The 17,072-nt window shown below is 53.2% G+C and overlaps 1 protein-coding gene across 2 annotated transcripts in view; it reads left to right on the plus strand.

The window, feature by feature from the left end:
• Window positions 1–17,072, plus strand: part of Kif26b (kinesin family member 26B) — a 402,550-nt gene that overhangs the window by 377,151 nt on the left and 8,327 nt on the right. For both annotated transcript variants that reach the window (XM_060364770.1, XM_060364771.1), the window contains 4 exons: window positions 2,960–3,122; window positions 3,878–7,283; window positions 14,933–15,135; window positions 15,569–15,719. In XM_060364770.1, the coding sequence (XP_060220753.1) occupies window positions 2,960–3,122; window positions 3,878–7,283; window positions 14,933–15,135; window positions 15,569–15,719 (3,923 nt within the window). The remainder of the gene's footprint in view (window positions 1–2,959; window positions 3,123–3,877; window positions 7,284–14,932; window positions 15,136–15,568; window positions 15,720–17,072) is intronic.

Raw genomic sequence — 17,072 nt, forward strand, 5'->3', positions numbered from 1 at the left:
TGATATGGTCCCTTCTCAGGTGTGCTCAGCTCTGTCTCATCGCCCACTCTTCCTGCTGCTACCCACCAGTCCTCCAGGGCCACGGGACCCCATATCTTTGCTCTCCCCAGCTGGCCTGATAATGGGAGCACAGCAGAGAACTTCTTCATGATCCTCTTCCTGTCTCTTCAGTATTGGTCTGGTGGTGACTGTCATCCTAAAAACTCTTTGGAACCTTCTTAGTTCCTCCCAGGATGCTCACCTCAGCCTGGAGCTGGCAGCCTTGGTACCTACTTCTTCTCCCACCTGCCTTCTCATGTGTCATTCATGGGGCTGGAAAATCTGCAGCTTCCTTGCTTTCTGCCTCACTCCCCTGCGATTAAAGACCTGTGTCGGTCTGGCTAGCAATTCTGCTAACTCTCCTTCCATGAGATTGCAAAAAAAAAAAAACTGTCAGTTGCCAAGCAACACACATGTCATGGCTTCTGCCAACCATATGGACGCCTTTGAAAAAAGCCACAAATATTTGTCTACAACTGTATCACACATGTGGACGGCATGGAGCCTACAGCAGACCAGCGGCATGTTGTGTCATGTTATGTGATTTTGGATCTTTTCCTGAAGACTTACAAAGGGTCCCATGGAGAACCAGAAATGTGTGCATTTGGTCGTGTGCATCAATTAGCAAGACTGATCGCAAGGAACTTCATCATTTGGTCATTTGGAAGGGGTTATTTGAAGATCCCGTAGTTTTGCATTTACTACTTGCTAAAATTCCTTCAGAACCTCCTAGTCAATACCCCCAATGCTTTCATGGTGACTTTAGGGCAACGTAGAGTGCGGCCATGTTTGAGTCCCTGCCATACACTTTCCCCAAGGAAGTGTGACGGGGGTGAACACTGCCTTGTGCGCCCTCAGCCTCTGTGCTTCTGAATTTTTTATGATTTCTCTCCACGATTTCACCGTTTCAAATGACTGCCCGGCCTGGAGCTGAAGTGCTTTCTAATGGAACGCAGCACAGAGGGGCCGCGCTGGAAAGAATAGGAGTGTTAGTTAAGCTTCGTGCAGGCATGAGTTCATGTACTGCTGGCCGTGGGCTCAGTGCCAATGCATCAGTGATGTGATACATCCAGAGGGAAGGAGGAAGTGGCCTGCTGTCAGCGAGGCCACTCCCGAAATGGTGACAGTCACATTTGCAGTCCACAGTGAAGCTCTGAAAAGAGGAAGATGCTGAATCTGTAGACTCAACAGCTGCTGGAGGACAACAGGAAGTGTTACCCTGAGACTGAAGGACACAGGCATCTACTGTCATCACTCAAGGCCAGGAGATTATTGAACACTCTTGACAGTACTTTATCATAAAGAGATACTGTGTAAACATCATTATTTATTTTAAAAACCCAGATATTAAATAAGGTGCCTTTCAATAGAAGAGTCACCTGAGACAGGTAACCTATTGGCAGTTGACTAAACTGTCCTTTCCAGGAAGGTTCACAGGAATTCAAACTGTGTATTTCCCTCCACCAGCCATGACTCACTATCCCATATTCACTGTTTATGGGCGCTTTATCGTGTGTAGCTACCATGTATTATAAGAGCTGACTGCATATGGTCGCAGCCTAATCAAAATGGAAGCCATCTTGCACTTCCTGCGGATCATTCAGGTACCCCGTGTTTGCTAAGTGTCTGTCAGGACTACCCCCCTCCTCACTCTTTCTCCCTCCTTTTACTGCTTCTACCCTTTTTATTTTGCCCTGGTGTATTTAGAATTTGCTCTGGTACCGGAGCACACTGGCCCATCATTCCCAAATGAACACCTTAATTGGTCCCAGGTAGGAAAAGAAGCGATTACACCACCACCTCTCCTCCCTGAAGCCAGACAAAAGTCATATGAAAAAAAATTCTCTGCCGACAGTGGCCAGCATCTCTCACAAAGTCTGCTGAGCCGGATGGTCCCTCTCCAGTCGTTCTGCAGGGACATGGACTTGGGAAGGACTAGTCCCATCTGAAATTACAAACACATCATTTGAACATGACACATAGCATAGGAAACCCAGAGACTGCCTATGCCTCAGATGGGGTGCTCCAGGGAGGACATGGCATTTCACCCAGCGGTGCCTGCATGAGGAGGATTCGGGAAGCAGAACCCTTTCAAAAGCAGGGCAGGATCTCGCTGGAGCAAGTACAGAGCTGAAAAAACACGAGCCATTCCTTCAGGTCGATTCTTAAAGAGCCTAGAAGCCAGCTGAAATGCCCTGGGCCTTGTTATCGCTAACCAGGATTGTGGTTCCACATAGCAACTGCTACGTTCCCAGAGGAAGCCTTTCTAGAAACTTCTGCCTCCTGTTGCTAAGTGACTATTTGGCTGTGTCTGGGTTTCTCTGCTTCTCAGGAATACCGTTGTCTTTTTCCTCATTGTTCCTGGGTACAGACAGCAGAGTTGAGAGACAATGACAGTAGCATGCCCCTGTGCTCTAAAGGGGATTTCCCATGTGTTGTGGACACACGGGACTTCAGTGAGGGTTCATAGCTTGCTTTTCCGATTATAGGGATTGCCTGTGTGCATGAACTGTCAGAGAAGGGCTATGTGTGCAGATAGGATGCCAGATCGCTGCTCACAGAGCCATTTTCTCCTGATCCTCTCTCCCTGTTTCTGGCCCCAGGCCTCATTGTGTGCGATGTCATATGCACACAAACAAATACACTAGAGCAGCCCATTGCATCGTGGCTAGGACAGAAGTGCCAAGGGAGGTGTTTGCGTGAATCCCATCCTTGGAGTTAGAAGCACTTGCTCAGCTGCCAACTGCGAATAGCCACATGCTGCAAAGCAATGTTCATTAGTATGCCATTAAAAAAAAAAAAAAAAGGAAGAAAACCACCACCCACAACCAAATAGCCACACACAAACCTGAAGTCCTGCCCTGACAGCCAGCATGAGGCATGGCCCACTAATGCATCCCTAATCCACTTTGTTTGGCAGGGAGAGCAAGCTCACCATGCTCCTGAGAGAGTCTCTGGGGAATGTGAACTGTCGCACCACCATGATCGCGCACATCTCGGCCGCAGCTGGCAGCTACGCGGAGACCCTGTCCACCATCCAGATCGCATCAAGAGTCTTGAGGATGAAGAAGAAGAAGACTAAGGTAAGGGGTTCTTAGCGGGAGGGAGGATACGTTGGGGGACCAGAACGGACTCACAGAGAGCCAGTGAGCCTCGGAGTCCTCCGAGGGCCGAGGACTGTGCAAATGCAGCTGCCACAGGAAAACCTTCCCACCAACCCAGGACAAAGTTGAGTCTCCTTTTCGTGGTTGATGCTGTCCTGGGTCATCGCTCGTGTGGCTCCACCACCCCTGCACGTCCAGGGGCCTTCCGGGCTGTGGGTTCTCCTGTTGATTCGCCGCTGTCTGCATTGTGTTGCGTTGCTAGATGTCAGTAGGTTCACTTGCTTGGGCGGAAGCAAAGCCAGGATAACAGTAGGATGGCAACGGGGTTTGCGAAAACCACATTTAGGGGCCACTGGTGAGGCTTTCGGCTTCCCCCTCCCCTTCTCCTCTGCATACTCCAGGGCAAGACTTCCTGGCTAGTGTTCTGAGGCAGGAGATTGGCTTTCAGGAAGTCAGGTGGGGCCTAGATAGTTCACCACCTTGCCAAGCAGACGGATTCACCAGTGTGCAAATGGGGATTATCTGTGCACACACACACACGTGCACACACACACACACACACACACACACACACACACGGACCAGGACAGGAGGTGCTCTAGCACAGCCCTGTGAGGGCTGGCCCCTCCGCACATGAGTCAGCAGCTTGTCCCTGCCGTCCGACCCAGGAGCCCTAGGCTGGAGGGCTGGCTCAGAAGATCTCCCCACTAACAGTTCTCTTGTCCACGTTGCAGTATACGTCAAGCTCCTCGGGGGGAGAAAGCTCCTGTGAGGAGGGCAGGATGCGCAGGCCCACCCAGCTGAGACCCTTCCACGCCCGGGCTCCAGTGCATCCCGACTTCCCCCTCGCCCCGCTGTCCAGCGATCCCGACTACTCCTCCAGCAGCGAGCAGTCCTGTGACACTGTCATCTACATCGGGCCCAACGGCACGGCCTTGTCTGACAAGGAACTCACTGACAACGAGGGCCCCCCAGACTTTGTGCCCATCGTGCCGGCCCTGCAGAAGACCAGGGGTGACAGCCGGCCAACGGAGGCAGCAGAGGCCGCGGCCGGCAAGCCAGAAAGGGACTGCCTGAAGTGCAACACGTTTGCCGAGCTGCAGGAGCGGCTGGACTGCATAGACGGCAGCGAGGAGCCCAACAAGTTTCCCTTCGAGGAGCTGCCCGTCCAGTTTGGGGCGGAGCAGGCTGGTCGACGTCCCTCCTCAAGCCAAGCGGCAGGGCCGGAGGCATTCTCTGAGTCGGACAGAGAAGACAATGGGTCGGACAGTGGCCAGTTGATCGAGAGGGAAGGCGCAGAGCTTCCGGCCTCCAAGGTGCCTCGGAATCGGTCCCCTGCGCCCCCGGCGATGCGCAGCAGCAGCCCTAGCCCGGCGTCGCCACGGAGCATCCCTGGCAGCAGCAGCCAGCACAGTCCCTCCCAGCTCACGCAGAGCCCCAGCCTGCAGAGCAGCCGCGAGAGCCTGAACTCCTGCGGCTTCGTGGAGGGGAAGCCCAGACCCATGGGCTCCCCGAGGCTAGGCATTGCCAGCCTGTCCAAGACCTCAGAGTACAAACCCCCCAGCTCTCCCTCCCAGAGGTGCAAAGTTTACACCCAGAAGGGGGTCCTGCCCTCCTCAGCCCCACCACCTTCCATCAGCAAGGACTCTGGCATGATCTCCAGCGAGTCCCTGCTTCAGCCTGATGTGCGTACTCCCCCGGTCGGAATGAGTCCCCAGGTTTTGAAGAAATCCATGTCTGCTGGGACGGAAGGGTTCCCCGGAATCCCAGCAGAAGGGGAGCACCAGGAAGGCTCTCCTGCAGACGCCAAGAAGGAGATTCTGAGCACCACCATGGTGACCGTGCAGCAGCCGCTAGAGCTGAACGGGGAGGACGAGCTGGTGTTCACCCTGGTGGAGGAGCTGACCATCAGCGGGGTGCTGGACAGCGGCCGCCCCACCAGCATCATCAGCTTCAACAGCGACTGCTCCGTGCAGGCCCTGGCCTCCGGCTCGCGGCCCGTCAGCATCATAAGCAGCATCAGTGAGGACGCGGAGTGCTACTCCAGCGTGGCGCCCGTCTCCGAGGTGAGCATCACACAGTTCCTGCCCCTCCCTAAGCTGGGCCTGGACGAAAAGGCCCGGGAGGCGGGCAGCCGGCGTTCCTCCATTAGCTCCTGGCTGAGCGAGATGAGCGCGGGCAGTGACGGCGAGCAGTCGTGCCACAGTTTCATAGCGCAGACGTGCTTCGGGCACGGGGAGGCCATGGCGGAACCCCCAGCCTCGGAGTTCGTCAGCAGCGTCCAGAACACGGCTGTGGTATGCAGAGAGAAGCCTGAGGCGGGCCCCGACAACCTGCTCATCTTATCTGACATGGGGGAAGAGTCTGTCCACAAAGCCACTCCCATCAAAGGCTGCAAAATCTCCACCCTGGGCAAGGCCATGGTCACCATCTCCAACACCGCCAGCCTGGGCAGCTGTGAAGGCTACATCCCTATGAAGACCAACATCACTGTTTACCCCTGCATTGCCATGAGCCCCCGAAATGTGCAGGAGCCCGAGTCCTCCACGGCCACCCCAAAGGCAGCTCCCAAAACATCCCAGCCCCAAGAAATCAAGGAAGCCAATGCAAGGAGAGAGATGAAGTTTGAGGACCCCTGGCTCAAACGAGAAGAGGAGGTGAAAAGGGAGAATGCGTACTCCAGCGAGGAAGGGGTTAAGTGTGAGGCTGGCACAAGCCTCCTGACCCACGAAGGGAAGTCAGAGCAGGAGCAGGATGGCAGGCCCAGCTCAGGCAACCGGCTAAGCAGCGCAGAGGCCGCCGCCTTTCAGGCGCCCGACAGCATTCGGAGGGTGGTGGATGGCTGTGAAATGGCCCTGCCTGCCTCGGCCTCCCAAAGCCCGCTGCATCCCAACAGGAATCTAAAGTCAAGCAGCCTCCCAAGGGCGTTTCAGAAAGCCGACAGGCATGAGGAGCTCGACAGCTTCTACCACTGCCTGGCGGACAGCAATGGCTTCAGCGGGCCTCCGGGCACCCAGTCCTCCAAGACAACCCTGGAGAGGAAAGTGGCTTCACCCAAGCATGGTGTTCTGGCTCGGCCCAAAGGGACACCGCCTCTGCCTCCTGTCCGCAAGTCTAGCTTGGACCAGAAGAACAGGGCCAGCCCTCAGCACAGTGGCAGTGGCGGCGGCACCAGCAGTCCCCTGAGCCAGCCCGTTACCTTCTCGGCTTGCTTCCCCGATGAGGCCAGCAGCAAGACGAAGGATGCCAGCAGCAGCAGCAAGCTCTTCAGCGCCAAGCTGGAGCAGCTGGCCAGCAGAACCAACTCTCTTGGCAGGACAACAGTCAGCCACTATGAATGCTTGTCGCTGGAGAGGGCCGAAAGCCTGTCGTCTGTGAGCTCCCGCATGCATGCCGGCAAAGATAGTACCATGCCCAGGGCTGGCAGGAGCCTGGGGCGCAGCACAGGGGCCTCGCCCCCCAGCTGTGTCCTCGCCCAGGCCGCAGGGGCCTCTCCCAAGGCCAGCCAGTCGAAGATCTCGGCGGTGAGCAAGCTCCTGCTGGCCAGCCCCAAGTCCCGCAGCCTGTCCACCTCGACCACCAAAACCCTCAGCTTCTCCACCAAGTCCCTGCCGCAGTCCGTGGGCCAGAGCTCCAACCTGCCGCCCAGCGGGAAGCACCTGTCCTGGTCCACCCAGTCGCTCAGCAGGAACCGGGGCTCTGGGCTGGCTTCCAAGCTGCCCCTGCGAGCCGTCAACGGGCGCATTTCGGAGCTGCTGCAGGGCAGCGCGGGCCCGAGGGGCGCGCAGCCGAGGCCGGAGGCGGAGGAGCGCGGTGGGGCTCCCGCGGAGGACAAGGCCGCGGCCGTCCACCTGCTGCCCTCGCCCTACAGCAAGATCACCCCCCCTCGGAAGCCGCACCGCTGCAGCAGCGGCCACGGCAGCGACAACAGCAGCGTCCTGAGCGGGGAGCTGCCGCCCGCCATGGGCAAGACCGCCCTGTTCTACCACAGCGGTGGCAGCAGTGGCTATGAGAGCATGATGAGGGACAGCGAGGCCACCGGCAGCGCGTCCTCCGCCCAGGACTCCATGAGTGAGAACAGCAGCTCCGTGGGAGGCAGGTGCAGGGGCCTCAAGGCCCAGAAGAAGCGCTCTAACTCAGGTGGGTACCGAGCGTGGGCCGGGAGGAGAGAGGCACCAGGCTTCCCGGCCCTCCGCTTCTCTCTGGTCTCCAGCGGCTGTGTGGGTGGGCACAGGTACCGGAGCTGAAGTCCTGTGCTCCCTTTCCTCGGCGTCCTGACACCAGAGGGCATAACCCCAAGAGCCTCTCCTGAAGGCCCGGGTGCCAGGAGACGCTAGCTGTGGGGGCGTGAGGCAGGCCTCTGGCTCTTGCTGCTTCTGCTTTCCCTCCCCTCTTCCTTCACATGTGCGTGCTTCTCCTCAAAGGCGCAGACTATCCAGAGCCCTCTGGGGGAGTCAGTCAGACCCCCTACCGGTCTGACTTAGTAGCTACAGAAGCCCGTATGTGGGGCTGGTGGCCTCTGAGACCCTGGAAACCTCGAGGCCTCGGGGACACAGGACGCATCATCTCATTGGAAGTGGGATGGGGGAGGGCCTTTCTCCATTCCTGCCCCAAACAGGCTGGTGACCGTGATGGAGCCACACCAGCCGTGGGCCCCACGATGCCTCTCCCTGAGTGTGAGGCACTATGCCCATGCTCCATGCTGCCTACCCCCTGTAGGGGGACTCTCTGCCATCTGCAGAAATATTCTGTCAGAAGGCACATACGCCCGAGGCCTCAGCCCTGGGTTACTGATGTGTTCCTTGGAGTTTGGGGTGGACATGAGATGGTAAGTTATATTGGGCAAAAGGAAGACCAAGGTCAGAGCTGGTGGCCCAGGCACCATTCTGTAGGTGAGTTCAAAGGACAGGGCAGGGGAGGGGGAGACAATAGGCAGAGACTGCGGCAAAGATACCAAGAGTAATTTAGATGCCATGAGAGTTTTACCTGTAACTCCATCCTTCACTAGATGCTTAAAAAAATCATCCCTATCAGTTCCCAAGTGTAAGAACTTTTGGTTTTTTTTTTTTTTCTTATGAAATAAAATAATGCTTGCCCTATGTTTGCTGCTGGACCTCTTTTGAGTGAGGGCAGCCTGTCCTCTTGGCCTGTCCTGGCTGTCCACCGCCCCACACTGCCAGGGCTCTGCCATGGAGAGCTTTCTGAATCCTTTGCCCTGCATGTCAGCGTCGCCATCCCAGTCAGGATTAAGAGATGGGGTGACATGTGGAAGAGGGTCCTTCTCCTTCCAGCAGCTGCTGGGAGAACTGTCCGTGGCCTTTCACTGTCTGCCATGGGCTGCTTTTGCCTGTTTCCTGCCAGCTGTGACACCTCCCACACCCCTCCCCCCCGAAAGCTCTGCAACAGCTCAGCCCACATCAGGGCCGAGATCAATGCCCGTCATAAAGCGTTTGTCTTCCTTGGATCAGAGAATTCAATCTCCAGGGACTGCCCAAGCTTGTGGCTTCCCATCCCCGCTTGCCATCATCCTGAGAGGTCCGTCTATCTGTCCAGCTGCTATAGATCACAGCTCGAGGCTTCGGCCAGGCATTCCGGGCAGGCATTGCCATGGCTGCTGCCACTGTGGCATCCGCATTTCCTCGCTGTGTGTTTCGGAGTCTGCTCTGCTCAGACTGAGCTCTTATTTCAGCCCTGTCTCAGTGCAGGCTTTGCAAAGGGCCCCCACGTGAGACAAGGTGAAAGTGGCAATCTGCTCAGTGCCGTGGCCTGTCCCCAAGGCCGGGGGCCCGGAAATGTACTGGCACTGGTTACTGAAAATAACAAAATACTTTATGTACACCCGTCTTCATGGAAAACAAATTTGCCGGCCTTCCTCGTACTTGATTGACAGGCCTTGTTATTACTGTCTGCTCAGTGCTGGTCTTCAAAGCCTGGAGAACGGTATAATGTTTGTTTTAAGTTCACCTGTGCTTTCCTGGTCGAGTGCGTTTGTTTTCTCATATAGTGTACTGCTACCCAGCTACTTTATTCTTCCACTGTCTTAAACTTAAACATTGCCAAGCCTTCTTAAGGCACTGCTCTGACTGTGATGCCAGAGTGAGACAGGGAGGCACACGAATGAATAAGAAAAGGAGGCAAATGTGTACAATAGCAGCCCAGAGAGAGGCAGCGGGCCCCACACGTGTCCTTGCTCAGGGCCAACTCTAGTCACCACTGCTGCCCTCTGAGGGACTCCTCTGCAAGGCTAGTGAAGGAAAATGGTGGACATAAAAATGCCAGGGAAGGTGCTGGAGACGGGATTTACTGTGGAGCATCCCGAGCGTTGGACCTCTGTGCCCAGTTACCATGGACGGAGGGCTCTGTGATGGACTGCGGGGAGGCGTGCTCATTTCAGGTTAGGTGACCTTGTCTGCCTTATTTATGGGTATTATTAAGAGAAATGCTGGCTGTCAGGTGTGATCAACGTAAATCACAAACAAGTTTTTTTTTTTAAGAGAAGCCATAAGACCCCCCCAAAGGAAACCCCTAAGTAGACGGCCAGTCCTCAGTCATGAGAGGTGTCTGGGATTTAGAATGATGTTTTACCTGTAATCATTTTGCATTTGGAGAGTTATGATGATTTAGTTGTTTTCCTGCTGAAAAAAGAATTATAATTGTGTTGCTGGGAAATAACCGTGAGCTCTCTGATTCCTGTGTGATATATCTGTAAGAGGGAAAATCATCAAACATTGCTGTGTGTCACCGCCGCTTATGCCCCTTCCTAGATCCACGCTGGCGAGCAGCACATGAGACAGGCCTTACAGCGTGGTAGAGAGAAAAGATTAAGCATGGGGTCATAAGCTATTTGACTTTTAATTAGCCTTTCTGGGCCTCAATTTTCTTATGTGCAAGGCCATGATCCTTCTGCTGGGCCCATTATTATTATGAAACTAAAAATAATAGTATGACTAAAAATGATAGTATGCCATTCTTTCCACAGGAAACCCCTATGTTAATGAACTTCATTTTTGGCTTCATTTTTAGTCAGTTTTCTGTTACTATAACGTGGTGCCCGAGATGATCAACTTAAAAAGGAGAAAGGCATATTTTAGTTCAGATCCTGGGTTCAGTCACGGTCAGCTGACCTTGTTGCTTTGGGGCCAGAGGTAAGGAAGCACATCCTAGCGAGGCATGTGTAATGGAGCAGTGGTGCTTAGGAGTGAGAAGGGAGGAAGAGGCTAGATTCCCGCAACTCCATTCAAAGTCACGTCCCCAGTGACCCAAGCCCCCCTACCATGTCCCACCTCCCAAACCTCCCACCACTTCCCCACGGTGTCTCTCTGCAGGCCACACACACCTTTAAAACATGGATGAAACAGCCACAGTCCAAACTGCAGCCGTTGTTAGACATTGATCAGGCATCCTCCACCTTCCTAGAGCCGGTCACATGGGAGGAGGGGCGGCGTCATAGTGTTTAAGGCAACCCTGAGAAGGGTGAAATAGCCAGAGAGAGGAGTAATAACGTAATGGGGGACAGTGAGCAGAGACGCGCGGTGAGCCTATAACTCAGGCAGCAGAAGGAAGCTTTTTACCACAGGCAAGTTCCTGCAAGTCGAAGCAGCTGAAGATGGCTGGGCAGGAGAGGAGCGGGGGAGAGGCCTGTTCTTGAAGGATGCTGCTGCTCACACAGGCAGATAGAGTGGAGGGCTCTGCAGACGAGAAAACAAACCACAGGCGCCCGGGTTTGGAGCAGTGAGACCATGCATGACCTGTCTGCAACATAATGGGATTCATTCAAGGGAACATTCTTTCTTAAATTTTTTAATTATCATTAAATTAAAAAAATATCATTAAATTGTATCGAGGCTGTGGTCCCCTCCCTCTTCTCCTCCCAATCCCATCCTCCCTTGCTCTTCTCTCCCTATGCCCTTCCCCTAGTCCACTGATATGGGAAGGTCCTTCCTCCCCTTCTCAGTGATCCTAGCCTATCAGGTCTCACCAGGACTGTCTGCATTGTTTTCCTCTGTGGCCTAGCAAGGCTGCACCCCCCAGGGGGAGATGATCAGAGAGCCTGCCACTGAGTTCATGCCAGAGACAGTCCCTGCTCCCCTTACTACAGACCCACTTGGAGACTGAGTCTATGGGCTACATCTGAGCAGGGGTTTTCAGTCCTCTCCATAACAAAATCTATACTCCTAAAGAAGCTAAACAACAAGGAAGACCCTAGGGAAGATGCTCAATCCTCATTCAGAAGGACAAACACGATAGACATCAGAAGCAGGAAAAGACAGGGAACAGGACAGGAGCCTACCATAGAGGGCCTCTGAAAGACTCTACTGATCAAGGTATCGAGTCAGAGGTTGAGACTCATAGCCAAACTTTGGGCAGAGTTCAGGAATCTTAAGAAAGAAGAGGGAAATAGAAAGACCTGGGGAGGGGGACAGGAGTCCCAAAAGGAAACCAAGAGAGACAAAAAAATGCGGGGCCCTGGAGAAAATGATACCCTGACCAAGGTCAAGGGAGCATTCTTAATGAGCATAGTGAGAGCCTAGAAAACGTAAGCCCAGGTGCTGTCACCCCTTGAGCATGTAGGCGGTGTAACAAGAACACGCGGGCACACTCTGTACAGCTCTGCGGAGCTGTACTGAAGGCACCTGGTGTAGCGCAGTCAGCCATGGGCTTAGCATAGACTCTCTAGAGGAACTTCTGTGAGTAGATTTTCATTGATTCTTCAGTTCATAGACAGCCTCCTGTGGTAAGCAGCACAGAACCCTGTAGCCTAGAGCTCTGAGTTAGAGTGGAGATAACTTGGCCAAACAGAGAACAGTGCTCTTCAAGCCAGTGGGCATCTGAGTCGCTAATAGGATGTAAATCATTACTGTACTAGCCCAGCCCCCTCCCTCCTTAACGCCGCCACACCCCTCTGGATCACACTTCACACAGCCTCCCCCCTCCCCTCTCTCGGCTTGATGGAGAAGTTTGAGAATTGACAGGGACCTTGCTGTGAAGGTAGTTCAATCCCCCTGCAGGGGCCCTGGCCTGCTGCCACCAGCATCTGGAAACCTTGAGACAGAGGGAGGGGCTGCCCAAAGAAAAGCCACCCAGGGGAGGCATGGGGGTCCTAAGCTATGCCCACACCTGGGCTAGCTTAGCCGTGAGCTTCTGCAAAGCCTGCTTGGTATCCAACCCTGAAAGGTGCAGTGTGCCGTGGGGGACCGCTGATTTGTTCTTTGGTTGGTGGTTGGCAGCACAGCCCTAAAATGTGGCTCCTGTTTCTTATCTATATCTTTAGCGTATATTATTCCATTGGTGATAAATGCTTTAAATATTGAGTGTAGTCTACTCTTCTGGGTTTCATTTGTCTGTTGCTGGTTTTTGTCTGTTGCTTGGCTGACTTGGTTTTGGTTTTGGTTTTGTACCAAACATGTATCTTCCCGTCTCTTAATACTGAGCAAATGAATTGAGCTCCAGGGAGACCGGGTCCATTCCCCAGGACTGCACAGGTGTCTGTGGCTAAGGACAGAACTAGGAGCATCCCAGGTTGGCTCTGCTGGTCACCAGGTTCCCAGGTGTGTGACCTGATTTTGTTTTAATGGGATCAAGAAATACAGTGGCTGTTTCTTGGAATCAGAGGAAATGAGCTGAAGGTTGCCAGAGTACTTCTAAAAGACTCACCTTAGACACAGATGACAAAGAGAGATCCTGAGAGAACCTATTGAAAGGACTACGGTGAGAGAACCTCACCATAGAAGGGAAGGACCAGGCTGAGGGAAACTTTTTGAATATATGATCAAGAGAAGAAAGAAAAGCAACTGGCTCGCTGAGACACAGGAAGCTTCTTGGAGTAGGTCCCTAGAGGTGATAGAGCAGGTGATGCCAGGACCTGGAGTACAGAGGGAGAGTTACAGAGAATAGGAAGTGGGCCAGGCTGTGCCAGGAGGGACCTGGGTGAGCCCTGGCAAGACTCTGCATCTCCATCTAGAGCAGCGGCTCTCCACCTCCCTAAGGCTGCGACCCTTTAACGCAGTTCCTCATACTGTAGTGACCCCAACCATAAAAACTATTTCTGTTGCTACTTCATAACTGTAATTTTGCCACTGCCAAGAATCGTTACTGTAAGTGTCTGTGTTTCAGATGGTCTTAGGTAACCCCTGTGAAAACATCGTTTGACCCCAAAAGAGTTGCAACCCACAGGTTGAGAACCACTGATCTAAAGGATTGAAAAGTTCGGTCAGACCATTGTGACAGACTATACGGTCTCTCTCAGTGTGCATGTGTACATGTGTGTGTATGTGTGTGTGTGTGTAGGTCACAGTTCACATGTGAAGGCCAGAGGACAACTCTGTGGAGTTGGTTCTCTCTGGGAACTGAACTCATGTCCCAAGTGTGTACAGGCGGCAACTTTGCCTTTGCCCTCTGAGCCACCTTACTACCACCCTTCAGGAGTCCTTCCGACTGTGGTCAAATAGTGCTCCATGTAATTTTGGTATGCGTTTCTCTGGGGGCTGGTGGCACTCCGCATTTCCCTGCATTTGTCGGCCATTCAGCTTTTGCACTCCCCCAGTGACCTAACTTCCTGCCACTAGGACCAGCCTTCAGTTCTTTCAACCGCTGAGAGTGCCACAGGCCAGCAAACAGTTCATGGCTATTTATACATGGTCTTCAGCAAAAACTTAACACCACTGGGGAAATCATTTGTTGTCCGTTTTTTCTTAACCTTAAAACATAGAAAAAATATATGTATATATAAACATATATATGTATGTATGTATACATATGTGTATATATGTTTGCTTATATAAATATTTTGTTCATGTATATGTATATATATGTTTGTGCATATATATGCATATATATACGAACATATATATATATATGAAATAAGGAATATTAAGACTAGAAAGGTAGCTTATTTAGTAAAATGCTTGCCATATAAGTATGAGGACCTGAGTTCAATTTCTAGAACCAACCTTAAGGGAAAAAAAAGAAGGAAGGAAGGAGGGAAGGAAGGAAGGAAGGAAGGAAGGAAGGAAGGAAGGAAGGAAGGAAGGAAGGAGAAAACAAAGGAAGGAGAGAGAGAAAGAAAGTACAGAACAGGTCAGGTGCTTGTAATCAGGTGCTGAGGCCGCAGAGACGAGTGGATTGCTGGGGTTTGTTGGCCAGCTATAGTCCGCTCAGCAAGCTCCATGCCACTGAGAAAGCCCCACAAACCAAGGTGGATAATGCCTGAAGGATGACGTCTGGCCACTGCATACCTGTCCACATGTGCGTGAGAACCTGCACCCACACATGAACCCTCCCCAGACTCATACACACACACACACACACACACACACACACACACACACACACAGGAGGATAACTGATCGTGGGTTACAGCTTGCACTCTTGGTTACAACTAGGAAGAAAGCTTCTTGAAGAGCTTATGACATTCATCATTTACAGTGATCCTCCAGGCAAACTCTAGCACCTGGTTCCCCTAGCGAGGACACCTCTGACTTCACCGGGACATCCAGCCCTGCTGGAGCTGTGGCAGCCTGACTCTCGGCTTGCCTGTATACTCACTGCTAGGGCTGCTTGGAGGGTAGTGGCTCTAAAGGTCAAGCAAGGACTTTGCTCATCTTCAATGCATGAAGCAAATGGGCTAGGGGGACCAGAGGGGTGGTGAGAGACTGGATGAGTACATGCGAGGGTCCTGAAGGGGGATGCAGTCCATTATAAACACAGCTAATGAGGGATGTTCATCAGGACCCTAGGCTAGCCCTCACGTTCAAGTTCACCAGCGTCACTTGTGGCTCTCCCTGCCTTAGGTTCCCAGAGACGGAGGCTCATTCCAGCATTGTCCCTTGACACCCCGTCACCTGTGAGAAAAACTGCCAGTAGCACAGGGGTCCGCTGGGTGGACGGCCCCCTGAGGAGCACCCAGAGGGGCCTTGGGGAACCATTTGAGATTAAAGTCTATGAAATTGATGACGTGGAGCGCCTGCAGCGGCGACGAGGGGGCACCAACAAGGTGAGGCCACTTCCTCCCCGGAGGGTCACGGTTCCCTGCAGATCCTGCCCTAAGAAAGGCCTTCCCAAGGGCCTTCCGAGGTTTCTGGTCTGAGCAGTGGGTCATGACGGGGCTCTGGGCCCAGCCACAGACTTTGGTAGGTGCTGTGTGCTCCTTTTCTGGAGCCAGTTAAAAGCTAATGAGATGGAGCCTGATGGGCGTGGGGACTCTTTTGGCACCTTGCTTTGAGGTTTCACACACTAGGGGGCACCTGTCATAGTCTCCCTAGAGTTGGGTGTCTGACGAGGTCACCAAGCCCCCTCCCATGCTTCTTGGAGTCTGAGCTCTTCATCAGCCCCTCTGGCAGGCCTGCAGGAGGCTGCAGGGGGTGAGTTTGGCAGAAAGCCCCTTGCTCTTCTTCCTCTCTACTGCCCTCCTCTTCCTCTGTGCCCAGGAGGTCATGTGCTTCAACGCCAAGCTGAAGATCCTAGAGCATCGGCAACAGAGAATCGCTGAGGTCCGAGCCAAGTACGAGTGGCTGATGAAGGAGCTGGAGGCGACCAAGCAGTACCTGATGCTGGACCCCAACAAATGGCTTCGCGAATGTAAGACCCATTGGCAACGTGCCCATCCTTGCTACCACTGTGCTCTCCAGTAACACAACCTGGGCGCCTACCCCAGGACCACAGCCACGTAGACTGTGTGCGTCTGAGGCACAGGGCCCATGGGATGGAGATGTCCTGCAGGTCAGCGATCCTTCCATCGAGGCCAGCCAAGAGGGGTAGTGAGAATCCCTGTGTAGGATGCTTTCTCCTGCGGGTCTCGATTCAAAGCACCCAAAAGGGAAATTTATTATCTCCCCTATACTTGGCAGGAAGGCTCTGCACTCATTTTATCTAGCCTAAAATGGACCAGAACTGGAGATCTCTTGATAGACTATAATGTGCCACCCACAAATTGCTCCTGGGGACCCCCGGAAGTCCAAGGACCAGCTCGAGAGTTATCTCCATTAAGCCAAGAGCCCAGGTGATAGTAACCATGTGATAACTATCCACAATGATGCTGCTCTTTTTGAGAGATAGATTGGATTGTCCCTAATTCATTTGTTCCTGGCCATTCCATTTACTGCAAAATAAGGCTTCACTCTGTTCCGGCTAGCGCATGGATACGGGACTGATTCCGTAAGACTTTGTCCATGGTTTATGTACATCAGCAGCATTACCAATACTCTCTCCCCAACTTTCCTGCCCAGCTCTTCCCTCCGACCCTCAGGTGCTTGCATCCCTCTTGTTACGTCATCATCTGCCCCCCCCCCCCCCCGGTGCTTCCTACTGGTGAGCTTAGAGAGCTGGTTTGAAAACATAGTGGAAATGATACCCGTAGGTCAGGGCCAGGGTCTATCAGCTTGTACTCGTGCTTACTACCTTCATACTGTCTCGCTCTTGGTAGCTCAGAGAGCAGAGAACCTTGCTACTTTGGGGTCGCATGGTCTATGGCTCTGCTCAAGTTCCCACAGGCCTGATTTCAGTGCTGGCTTTTGCTCTACTCTGGCTGCGCAGCTTTGGCTAAGGTGTTTGACTCTCTGGGTCTCAGCTTCCTTAACTGTAAAAGAGAAGAGTGGCCGTGCCCACTCCACAGGGTGGCTCCAGGCTGTGGTGAGTGCCTTCATGGCCCAGAGGAGGAGTCTGGCATCTGGGAATAGATGCAGTTGTCCCAGGGTTCAGTCAACTAGATACCCTGGCAGTAGACACTTCCTCAGCGCCTGCTTGCATAGTAGGTGGTGAGTTCCTTGGTTGGAAATCTGGGCAAGGACAAAAACTCTCCCACCAACAGGAGTTTCATCTCAGGCAGAATGAGAGCACCACAGGAACAAGGACATAAGCTAAAATCTGACTGAGATGTAGACAGCTCCATGCCTCTTTCTCCTCTTCTGCTCGCTCCTGCTTCTTTCACAGACC

The sequence above is a fragment of the Meriones unguiculatus genome, chromosome 11 (assembly GCF_030254825.1).
Source record: "Meriones unguiculatus strain TT.TT164.6M chromosome 11, Bangor_MerUng_6.1, whole genome shotgun sequence".
Classification (NCBI taxonomy): domain Eukaryota; kingdom Metazoa; phylum Chordata; class Mammalia; order Rodentia; family Muridae; genus Meriones; species Meriones unguiculatus.